This window comes from Phascolarctos cinereus, unplaced genomic scaffold (assembly GCF_003287225.1).
Source record: "Phascolarctos cinereus isolate Bilbo 61053 unplaced genomic scaffold, phaCin_HiC Scaffold_4;HRSCAF=312, whole genome shotgun sequence".
Classification (NCBI taxonomy): domain Eukaryota; kingdom Metazoa; phylum Chordata; class Mammalia; order Diprotodontia; family Phascolarctidae; genus Phascolarctos; species Phascolarctos cinereus.
Genome location: NW_027555847.1, coordinates 657,019,370 through 657,031,370, shown reverse-complemented (window position 1 = coordinate 657,031,370; position 12,001 = coordinate 657,019,370). Strand labels below are relative to the sequence as shown.

General features: G+C 47.9%; 1 protein-coding gene across 1 annotated transcript; it reads left to right on the top strand.

Moving 5' to 3' along the window:
- Position 1: 1 nt before the first annotated feature.
- Positions 2-11,629, top strand: PGLS (6-phosphogluconolactonase). Its single transcript, XM_020994857.2, has 5 exons — positions 2-728; positions 8,482-8,589; positions 10,481-10,582; positions 10,847-10,987; positions 11,280-11,629. The coding sequence occupies exons 1-5, from the start codon at positions 426-428 to the stop codon at positions 11,415-11,417; spliced, it is 792 nt and encodes a 263-aa protein (XP_020850516.1). The 5' UTR covers positions 2-425; the 3' UTR covers positions 11,418-11,629.
- The last annotated feature ends 372 nt before the right edge of the window (positions 11,630-12,001 follow it).

The window sequence follows — 12,001 nt, the reverse complement described above, 5'->3', positions numbered from 1 at the left end:
CGTGGGGGGGGCGGGTAGTGAAATGAGCCTCGGGCCAAGTGTGACGTGATGGACGGGGGTCCCGAGAGGGCGAGCCGCTCCGCCCGTCACTTGAGGAGCGACCCCGGGTCTCTGTTCAGTGACGGTCAAAGGAGGTGATTTCTGGACCTTCTCATGAGCTGCGGAGGCCGGTGGCCGGTCAGCGTTGCAGGATGTGATCGCTCCGCTCGCCCCGGAACGGACACTTGAACGAGCACCGCAGTGGCTCCCTAGGAGGACCAGCCAATGCCCGAGTCCGCCCGCGCAGGCGCTGCCGATGCGGAAGCGTTTGCGCGTCCCCTTCCGCCCGGACTGGCGCCACTTCCGCCCGGGAGCCGAGGCCGCGCCCCACGCCGCGCGCCTCCGGCTCCCCTCCCCGCGCCCCTGCCGCCGCCGTCACCGCCGCGATGCCGGGGTCAGGCTCCCGCCTCATCTCGGTGTTCCCGAGCCCCCAGGAGCTGGGCGTGTCGCTGGCGCAAGTGGTGGTGCAGCGGGCGGCGCAGAGCCGGGCCGGGGCCGGGGGCGCTGGGGATGGGGCTCGCTTCTCCCTCGGGCTCTCGGGCGGGAGCTTGGTCCAACTGCTGGCCCAAGAGCTGCCGGCGGCCGCCGCCCCCGCCGGGCCCGCCGCCCCAGCGCACTGGACGCTGGGATTCTGCGACGAGCGCCTCGTGCCCTTCGACCACGCGGACAGCACGTTCGGCCTGTACCGGGTGCGGGGCGGAGGGAGGGCAGCGGGGGGAGGGGCCTGGCCCGAAGGGGAGGGTGACCTCATTACAAAGGGGCGGGGGCCTGGGGGCTCGCGCCTCAGGGCTCTGTGGCGTCCCGGGACTTGGGCGTGGGATGTTGGGAGTCCAGGTGGTAGAAAGGGGGCTTTGGATACCAGGAGCCTTCCTGATGGCCACGTGGGGTCTAAGGGTCCCGGTCTCATGAAATCCAGGGTGCAGCTAGGGCAGTCTGGTCCTAACGCGTGAATAAAAAGGCATTTATTAAATGCTTACTGTGTGTCAAGCACTTTGCTAATCGCTGCAGATACAAATACCTAGGTGAGAGAGTCCCTGCCCTCAAAGACCTTACATTCCCGTCCAGGGAGACAACACAAGTGAGGAGTGGTGGCCAGGGATGTGAGCATCTGGGGCGTCAGCTAGTCAATCAACACACTGTTACTAAGCACGGAATCACAGGGACGGTCATTCGACACTCCCTTTCCAGGCACTGGGGTAGCATGGTGGCTTGATTTGATTACTGACTCTCTAGCTAGAGGCGGGGAGTAGGCCATGCACAAAGGTTGATGGCAAGATGCCTGGATGGAGTGTGGAGCACAGATGGTCCTGGCCATCTAGATAACGGTGTACTAATCGAATTTGTTTGCCAGACAAGACAACTCCACTCAGAGGAAGAGTTCCAAAGCTGAGCAGGTTCATTTTCTCAGGAACTTGGGGCATTTTTTTCCCTGTCTGATCCAGAGGTGTTGTTCCTGGTCATAAGGTGCCCTGGTTATAAAAAGGGTAGAGTTATTCTCTCTACTGTTGCCTGGTCATAAGGAACAGGATGTGGGACCTGGGGGTGGCTTTATTAAAATAGGGGTGTGGGATCTGGGTTTGTTCCCTGGACCTAAGGAGCTATGTATGGTGCCTGGTTATAATGAAGAAAATCATTCTTAGAGCGCAGGCTCCTTATAAGGGTGATATTCTCTATATAACTAGCCATACCTGAAATCTTGCCAGTACAGCTGAACAGGAGTGGATGCTGTCCTGTGACCATGCCAACACTCCAACAGGGAGGGGAACACTTCTTATTACTATAAGAATCCCAAACTTTTGGGAGCCAGGTTCAATCAGAACAGTTCCCCAATACTTCCTGTATCTTGCCAGCCAAACTAGTACTAGTCTTCTGGTCTGAATCTATTTCTGCAGTCGGTTTCATGCTTGGGTTTTACTTTTAAGGTTTGTTTGCTGAAATCCTGATTCACTGAGAGACCAGCACTCTGTACATCCCAACTTGTACTTGTTGACCATGTTCTGGCAGGCTATGTTGCTGTTGTCAGGCTCCCCAAATGACAGTCTGCTGCTGAGTACAGGAAAATTATCTGACCATATTGCAGAAGTCTCACGGGGCTTTTAGGAGCTAGGCTGTGGTGACAGTTGACCCAGACTTGAGCTAGAAGTCATGTTTATGATTCTAAAGGCTTCAGACTTCAATTTATGTTATGATCAGTTGGTGACCTTGGCCCCAGATCTTTTGCTGGGTAAATAGAACATCTCCTAAGATTATTAGTACAGTGTTAATTAGACTTCTACAATTTAGGATTGCCCATGGTGGAAGGTAGCCTCTTTGATATCCTATCTTGTGGGGCAGATTGTTGAGCCAACCTTTCCCTTACTAAAAATAGCACCATATTGGACTGTGTATGTACAAGACTTACTTCGGGAGCTCAAGGAGGCTTTAGACACTCTGCTTACCGGAGATTTTTAACCGGTAGATTTGTTGGCTCCAGAATGAGCTAGGAACTGTGTTAGACATAATACTTGTCAGGACCTGATATGTAATATCCCTACCTAAATGGATCACTTTTAAGAGAGTTTGGCTGACTTGCCTGTGGTGAATTAGCCTGGATGGGCAAGAATACCAACCTACCTGGGGTTATCTAGGGAGATAGGGTGTGCATATCAGGCCTGCCTTTAGTGCTGGACCCTCCAAGACTCTCCCAGCCTGCTGGCCAAGAGTCTGTTGCGTGTGTGATGGCGTGAGAGCATGGAGCTGCTGTTGAATTCACTAGTGTTGAATCCAACCTACCCTCACCGCCTGAGCACATAGTTCTATCCTGGCAAGAGGTCACCTATGAATTGGGCTGCCTGTCACCCATGGTAATTGTATTTACAGACACTCCCTCCCACACCCCCTGCTCATCCCAGAGTAACTACTTTTCACACTCTACCTCATGGTCCGCCTGTTTCTGACTCTTAATTTTAAGCTGGTTATTTCCCATTTCTGGAGACGCCTTTGTGAATTTCATCAATTCAGCTCATCCCAGAGTGCTAGCGTCCAGAGAGTCTGTGCTGTCTCACTGGTGGTCAGAATAAATAATGGACGCTCACTTTGGTCACCAGACCTGGTTGTGCTGACGAGCCACTGCTTCGAACTTGGTCATCTTCTCTTTCCAGTCCTTCCTGACACTTTGCCTAAGACAGCTGTAAATCACTTTTGGCCAGATCTTGGCATCTCCTAATATTCCTGAGTTTTGTTTCCAGAACATCTGGAATGTGTTCAGTCGAAATGAGATAGAGCAATCATCCTTCCTCTCCTCCCCTCCAATATAAATTATTTGTATGATCAGCCAACTCCTAGACACTCTGGTCTTGACATGCTGGCTTTGTCAAGAAGCCCCTATTCTTCCTTCTTCCTCATCCGACAACCCCTCCTCCTCATTTTACAGCCCCTTGACATCATCCCCCACCATTTTCTCCTTTACTCCAGCCTGTGGTGAAGTGGCCACCCCTCTTATCTTCCACAGACTGCTCTCACTGTCTCCTCTCTCTGTTCTTCAATCTCTACTGATCCCTTCTCTGCTCCCTGCAAACATGCCAAATCTCAACCCATCCTTAAAAACCCCCCACTGAATCTTACCTTTCTCACCATCTATATCTCTCCTCCAACAGGTCAGCTAGATTCCTCTCCACTTACTCTCTTCAAAGCCCCTAGCAATCTGGCTGCCTACCTCATCACTCTACTGAAACTGCTCTCTTCAAAGCATCCAACAGTACTTTCATTGTCAAATCTAATAGCTGTTTTTCAGTCTTCATCCTTCCTGATCTCTCTTGGCATTTGACACTGTTGTTGAGTTGTTTCAGTTGTGTGTGATTCTTTGTGACCTCATTTGGGGTTTTCTTGGTAGAGATACTGGAGTGGTTTGCCATTTCTTTCTGCAGCTCATTTTACAGATGAAGAAACTGAGACGAACAGGGTTAAGTGACTTGCCCAAGGTCACATAGCTGGTAAGTGTCTGAAGTGAGATTTGACCTTAGGTCCTCCTGATGCTAGGGCTGATTCTCTATCCACTGCACCACCTTGTTGCACTTTGTATCTCTTTACTCTTGTGTTTGTATGCCATTGTGACTCCTTGACACTACTCACCACCTCCTAGATCAGAAAAGTCCTTAACTTTTTTTGTGCCATGCACCTCTTCGGCCCTCTGGTAAAGACCATGAACCCCTCCTTAGAATCATATTTTTAAATGGATAAAATGGGTTATTGAAAATAAAGATGCAGTTTGTTTCCCATCTGAATTAATGGAACCCCTGAAATTTATCCACGGAACCCTTTTCCTAGATACAGCCTCCCCTCTAGGCTTTCTTTACCTTGGCTCTTCTACCTGTCCAGATGTTCCCTTCTCAATCTCCTTTGCTGATTTTATCTTCCATGTCAAGTCTACTAACTGTGGCTCTCTCTCTTGGTGACCTCAGCACCCATGGGTTCAGTTACTATTCCGTGCAGGCAAATCCCAGATTTATGCATTCAGCCTTAGTCTCTCTCTTGGGCCCTAGTGCTGAGCATCACCAACTAACTGCCTGTTGGACATTTCTACGTAGGAATCCCAAACTCAGTGAGTCCAAAACAGAACTCATTGTGTTTCCACACCAAACCTGTCCCTCTTCTGACCGTTCCTCTGACAGTCAGCGTACCACCATCCTTGTAATTAGCCAGAGTGGAAACCTTGATTCCCCACTTGTACTCATTCTGTAGACCCAGTCAGCTACCTAATCCTATCATTTCCATCTGTAGTACGTCTCTCCTGTACATCTCCTCTTCTCTACTTACAACCACCACCCTAATTCGGGCCCTCATTGCTTCTCCCTGGGACTATTATAACAGCCTCCATCTTATCTGGTCTCCCCACTCTGATCCATCTTCCACACCAAAAGCTGCTAAAATGATTTTCCTAAAGCGTGTGTCTGATCATGTTCCCCAGCAGTGCCCTACAGCCTCTAGGATCAAATAGAGGCTCCTGGTAACATTTAAATCTCTTCTCCTTTCCAGTCTTCCTGCATATCACTTCTCCCTCGACCCTGTGATCCAGGCAGACTGGACTACTCACTGTGCCACTCAGGACACTCCATCTCCTTCTTTTTCACTGGTGTCCCCTGTACGGACCTGGAACAGTCTTCCTTCTCCCCTCTGCCTCTTGGAATCCCTAGTTTCCTTCAGGACTTGGCGTGTATGCCAGCAGCTTCTACATGAAGGCCTACCCCCCCAGCTGCTAGCCTGCTCCCTCTTCTTCCCTGCACTGCTTTGTATTCATTTCTATACTAATGTTAATACATATATAAATGATATGTGTTCGTATGGTGTCCCCCAAGCTCTTTGTGGCCAGGGACCACATTTTCACTTTTGTCGTTATATGACTAATGCTCATTCCACCACCTGGCATATTGTATGTGCTTAATAAATACTTGTTGATCGATTGATCTGCTCACTGACCAAGCCTGAGATAACCCTGCAGGATTTTTTTTAGAAAAGAATTGAAAAGAGGGGTTCATCTTTCCAGTGGGGAATCCTGGTGCTGCTCGTTAAAAAGACAAATGGAGAATTGTAACTACCAAAGCTGAGAAGCCCAAACATCATCCAGGTTCTATTAGCCCTTACCTGACGCACCGATCAAAACAGGTGGTGATCTTCACTGTATTGGAGCTGGGGTCTTTGTGAAGGGGTATCACTTTCAAGGCTCTGTAGTACCCATACCACCACCACCAACAACCTGTATGAATGTCAAGATGTCATTTGGTCACTCTCAGATCTTTCTTGAAGAAGGTGTATCTGACCAACACTTGCCTAAATATTATCATCTGATTTGAATAATTGAAACTGGGCTGTACGTTAACAATAAATAGCCTTAATGCTAACTAGTGGTATATACAAACTCATTTTAATGATTGTTGAGGCTTATTTTATTTTTATCAAATTTTTTGTTGGTTGCATAGTGGATAGACTACTGGACCTACAATCAGGAAGACCTTCGATGAAATCCAGGCTCAGATACTTACTGGCTATATGACCCTGGGCAAGTCACTGAATGGCCTCAGTTTTCTGTACTGTAAAATGGAGATAATTAGAGCACCTCACTCCCAAGGTTCCTGTGAGGATCAAATGAGGAAAGAATTGTAAAGTGCTTAGCACAGCGCACAGTAGGTGCTATAGAAATGCTTGTTCTCCCCTTCCTTTCCCCCTTACCTGCAGCCTGGTCATTCCTTATAACAAAGAATAAATCTGAAGAAAAAAAAAAGTTCCGTAAAACTAGCCAATGCATCAAGCAAGCTTGACTTTGTATTCAGTGTTCCACACCCAGAGTTCCTCAGATTTTCCCTAGCAGGGAGGGATGCCTTTTGTTTCAGTCAGCAATCACTTCCCAGTCATCTCTACCCTACTACCCATAGGCCTATCCTTTATAACAAAGAAAAAAAGTAAAGCAGAATCAGCTAACACATTAACTGGATCTGAGCATGGACAGTGCTCTGGGCCCAGAGCTGGAAGGGACCTCGGAGGCCATCTAGTTCCACCTCCTCCTTTTACAAGTGAGGAAGGCCCAAGGTCTCACTGATAGGCCCTCGAATTCCAGAGCCAGCAGTCTTCCCACTGAGCCGGTTGTGTTACGTGTTTGGCCTCTGGGACCACTGCTGGGCGTTGTATTCACTCTGTACTCTTAGGGTTGATTCCATTTTTGTGTATCATTCTTGTGAGGATCAAGTGAAATTCTATCTGTAAAGCGCTTTGCACACCTTTTGAAAGCGATCTAGAAATGTTGGCTGCATTTATCGTGATATGTTTTCTTTGTTCCGTATCACTTTGTACAAGTCTCCTTCGAACTCCTCACTTCAGTTTTTAGTCTTCTCACACTTTACTTCCTGCCACCTACTCTTTGATCCAGTGACACAGGCATCCTTTCTCTTGTATAGAGTGTTCTCTCTGGCTGTCCCCCATGCCTGGACATTTCTTTCTTTATCTCTGCCTCCTGGCTTCCTTCAAGGCCCAGCGGAGATCCCATCTTATACAGGAAGCCTTTCCCATCCCCTTTTGGTTTTAGTGTCTTCCCTCTCTTAATTATTTCCTGTTTCTCTTGTATATAGCTTGCTTGCACACATTTCTTTACTTGTCTTTCCCATTAGATTGTGAGCTCCTTGAGGGCAGGGACTATCCTCTTTTTGTATCCTCATTGCTTAGTACATGGTAGGTGCTTAATAAATGCTTATTGACTGCGTCTGAATATCCCAATTCTTGCCATCAGTAACTACTTGGGGAATTTGTAGACCAATCAGCCTGCCTCTCAGTGCACCCTAGTAGCAAAGTAGTGTACCAACGGGTCTGATTGCCATCAGGGAGCCCTAAAGCGTAGAGGTTTAAATCTGGTGATCTGCCTGTGGTATCCGTAAGAATGATAGGTCTTTTTTCCCATCACACAGATAATAAATAATCTACTGGCTGTAATTATCCTTCTCACTTTGTATCCAACTGGAATTAGAGCTTTTCTATCCCTGGCATCCCACCAAACCTTTGCCTCAAGGGTTTGATTTGGTTTGGTTTGGTTTTCGGAGCGGAGGGGATGGGGAATGGGAGGAGAGGGAGTTTTAGGAGAAGAGAAGCCAGCACAACTGAGTTGAAGAGTGGGGGTGGGCAGGGAAGGGCCATAGTTGTCATAAAAGGATCAAACTGAGAAATAAGTTGAATCTTTTGGCTTTTCTTTGCCACTTCCCTCATATCCGGGCTTCTCAGGTCCTGTGAAGGGGCCAGCCTCTTCCTGGGAGGAAGGGGATTATAACCCTTCCCCCTTGCCTTGCTTTCCCCTCCTCCTCTGACCCTGGGCAGCCCAGAACCCACCACCTCAAATCCTCTTCATGAGATGGTGGACTTCCAGGCCTTACCATCTTCCTGCCTTTATACCCTCTAGACCTGCCATTCTTTCCTCCCTCCCCCATCTCCATTCCTGTGATATTATCCAGCCTGCTAATGCATCCTAAGGACCCTAGACCTTGCCTTGCCTTTTATTCCTTCCTTGTTTTAGGACTTACAGGGTGTGCAGTGAGCCACTGAATTGCATTTTATCCGTTGTCTTCCCCAGTTAGAGTCTGAGCTCCCTGAGAGCAGGGATTGTTTTACTTTTTCTGCCTTTGTCTGTAGCACTTGGCACTAAGCGCTTAATGAATGCCTTTTAGTTTATTTATTCAGTGATGACCAGATTATAGAGCCCATGGAAGGTCCCTCCACAGTAAGCTTTTCATCTTAAGATGAGGACAGCCAAATCTCTGGTACATCGAGGCCTGGGAAGTGGGTTCTTTAGGGGTAGCCACAGTGGAGGAGGAGGGATAGACTGTGCCTGCCTTAGAGAAGCAGGGAGTTGAAGCCTGGACATAATTGGTTGGCTGTTGTGCCCTGGATGTGGGTTAAGGCTGAATTTTCTTTCTTTGTCTGCCATAGACTCATCTTCTTTCGAACTTGCCTATCCCAGAGAGCCAGGTAATCACCATTAACCCTGTGCTCCCAGTGGAAGAGGCTGCCTCAGACTATGCAGAGAAGCTTCGAGAAGTAAGTATTGGGCTTAGGGCGGGGGAGCCCAGGGAAGACCCTTGTCCACTGCTCATTCCTTCTCTTGGGCTTCCATTCCCCAGGGGGCCCTGCATGGGGACACAGATATGAATGGGGAAGTGACTACTTGGAGCCTGGAATTCAGTAATAGTGAGGCAGGTAATGAACAAGATCCTGGCTAACAGTTATCAAAAGAAAGAAAATAATGAACCAAATCTGGAATAGTTAGTATAGAATCTACGAAATAATAAGGAAGAAAGTCTGTCTTACAACAATCATGAAATAACACTAGATGACTGAAGTACTAAGAGATCTTACTCAGTATTTGCAGCCTGCCTGGCCTAACCCGTGCCTCATAAGCTTATGCTTCAGGATTTTGGAGAAACAAATTGAATCAGACAAACAATCGCCTCCCTGGCACTGCCTGTACTAATTTCCCTAGAACAGCTCTCCATTCCTGCAACCCACTTCCTGCTTCCATTCTAACCCTTTGGATTTGGGCACTTCAGAGAAACCCTGGGACCTGTGTGGTCTGATTTGTTTAGTGTTACTCAGATCCAGATTGGACCTTGTCCCTTTTCCCCAGTAGGGGATTGCCCCATTGAAAATATGATGGTGAATCTCTCTAAAAAGAATAGAGGTTGTCAAATGGAATATGACAGATTTGGAATTTTTTAAAAAGCAGAAGTGGAAGAAAATACAGAGATAACTTAAAAATCATAGCTCTCCCAGAAGAACAGGATAAATTAAAAACCGCACTGCAGGAAAAAGAGCTAAGACTGCTCAGAACTTTTAAATAGAGAAAATTAAATACAGTTTGATTAAATCCACATATCACCTCCAGAGAAAAACCCCTTGTTTGAAACTCCAAAGCATATAGCAGCTAAATTTCATGGTTTTTATGCCAAACAATAATTTTTGAAAGTGTCCAGGAAAAAGACTTTTCCATTGTAATGAAGATCTAACAGTAGCATCCTGAAGGATAATTGAGTTAAAGAACAAATCATAATAATAATTAATAATTATGTGAAAGAGAATGGTATCAGTGAGACAACATTTGGGGGAATGTAGCTAAAGCTGGCCTCAGAGAAAAAAAATAAGTGTATGAAAATATACATTAACAAATTAGAAGAGGAAGATTAATGAACTGAGTATGCAGTTTTTTTTAAAAAAAAAACTAGAGAATCAACAACTAGAACCCAAAAAGAAGTACAAAGGGAGGAAGATCTAACAATTAAAGGAGAAATAGATAATAAGGGGGCCACAGAAATGATAAATAGAACTAAAAGCTGGTTCTTTGAGAAAGACTAATAATGTAGCTGTGTCCTGAGCATATCTGGCTGTGTGACAGCAAGCAGCAGCAGCAGCACTTCCTGCATGGAAGGGAAGGCCCCCTGCCTGAGGAGGAGGCCCAGCCCAACATGCTCAGTAACCTAGGCCTGAAAGGACTGATGTGGTCATGGCTTGGCTCTGCTAAGGTCGTGGCTTGGAGGCTAGAGTGTGGACGTAGGGGGCTGGTGGAGATGAATTCTAATCTTACCTCGCCATGTCTTAGCCCCATGACAGCTTATTTTGCCTCCTTTGAGTCTTAGTTTTCTCCTCTATAAAACAGACATCATAATTATGCCACAGTCCCAATTTGCAAGGTTGTAAGTCACATGTGAGAGGTCCAAAAAGTGCTCTAAAGAAAAGCTGATTCAGGAGAAGCTTGTGTTCAGTCTCAGAAGTGTCTCCATCTCTTGTCTTTCCTTCCACTGTGCTCCCGGGACACCACAGGCCTTTAGTCAGAGTCTCTGAACACAAAAGCGAGGACCTTTCACTTGGCAGAGGCCGGGCCGGGCATCTGACTGGTACAGGGGTGGCCTTTCTTGTGTTTGTTCCTCTCCCTCAGGCCTTTCAAGGTGATACGATCCCAGTTTTTGACCTTCTGATTTTGGGTGTTGGACCTGATGGGCATACATGTTCCCTTTTCCCTGATCACCCACTCCTTCAGGTAAGCCAGCTTTGGTAGTTGGGTTGAGCTAGGCTATACCAGCTACTGCTGACCTAAGCCTAGGACTGGGTGGTGGTTTCCAGGATGCCAAGGGCACCAATTTATGGGGTTGAAGCTAATCAGCCCCATTACAGGCTCTGTGTGTGTTGGGGTTTGGGAGGGAGGCCAAGAGCATTCCAAGCTCAGAGTTTGGTTTGAGGGCCATAGATTGCTTCCTCTGGTGCCATATGATTTCGTCTTGCTGTTTGGACTCATTTTCCCTAGGAGAAGGAAAAAATTGTGGCCTCCATCAGTGATTCCCCAAAGCCACCCCCTGAGAGGGTGACCCTCACTCTGCCTGTACTGAATGCAGCACGAATGGTCGTGTTTGTGGCTACAGGAGAAAGCAAAGCGGCTGTTTTGAAGGTAACAGTCACAGTTTTGTGTTCTGGGATAGTAATGGGGAATGGGAGTTGGGGGGACATCTGACTGTGGGATGTCCCTAGAAGGGAATGGGAACAGACACTGTCCAGGGTAAGTTCTCTGGTGTGAGAAGATTTCAGAATGGCAATGCCTGGGATCTCCTATGCCTGAATGCCCCAGGTCAAGGGGAAGGACCCCGTGGTGCCCTCATGTTCCCTCTCTTGGCCTTGGGAAATGTCTGGGAATTGGGGGTGGGGTTGGGCCTCATGCACTTTCTCTTGGGATGGAGAAACAGCGGATCCTGGAAGGTGATGAGGAGAATCCGCTTCCCGCCGCGCTTGTGCAGCCCCACACAGGGCGGCTGTGTTGGTTCCTGGATGAGGCCGCGGCGAAAGAGCTGACCATTCCATTTGAAAAGCATTCCATTTTGTAGCCAGATGGGCCCAGATGTGCCAGACCCAGAGTTGACCTCTGCACACTGCTTCCTTATCTTTCTCTTGATATTTTTACAAAGACCAGCGGGTGTGGGGCAGCAGTCCTCTCTCCTGGGGAGGGAGTGAATGAGCCTGAGAACAGGCTCATGAACTGTGTATGGTCTCTCTTGTGTGACCACCCAATATTAAAATGTGAATTTCAGCTCTGTAACTGTCTCCTAGACTCTTGACTGTCTGTGACGAGGGATGGGGGAAATTGTGGGGTTTGGGGGTGGGGCGGTACTCTGTGGTAGGTGACTCTCCTGGCTGGCCAGTGGGGCAGGTTCTGATGGGCGCTGCTTAGTCAGCCATTTCCCAGGGAAGGTCCTCGAGGTGCTGTTCCATCAGGCGATACCTGGTCACTGTGCCTTGTGATGGTTCATACAGCCACCCTGGGATGGTTCTTAAAATCACGTCGATAAACCTTCGTTAGGTGCCTCCTCAGAGCTGGGTATTGTTCTAGAAGGGACTGAAATACAAACGTGAAAAACCACATCGTTTTGGCCTTCACTGAGCTCCCAATCCAGTAAGGGTTCTACAGCCT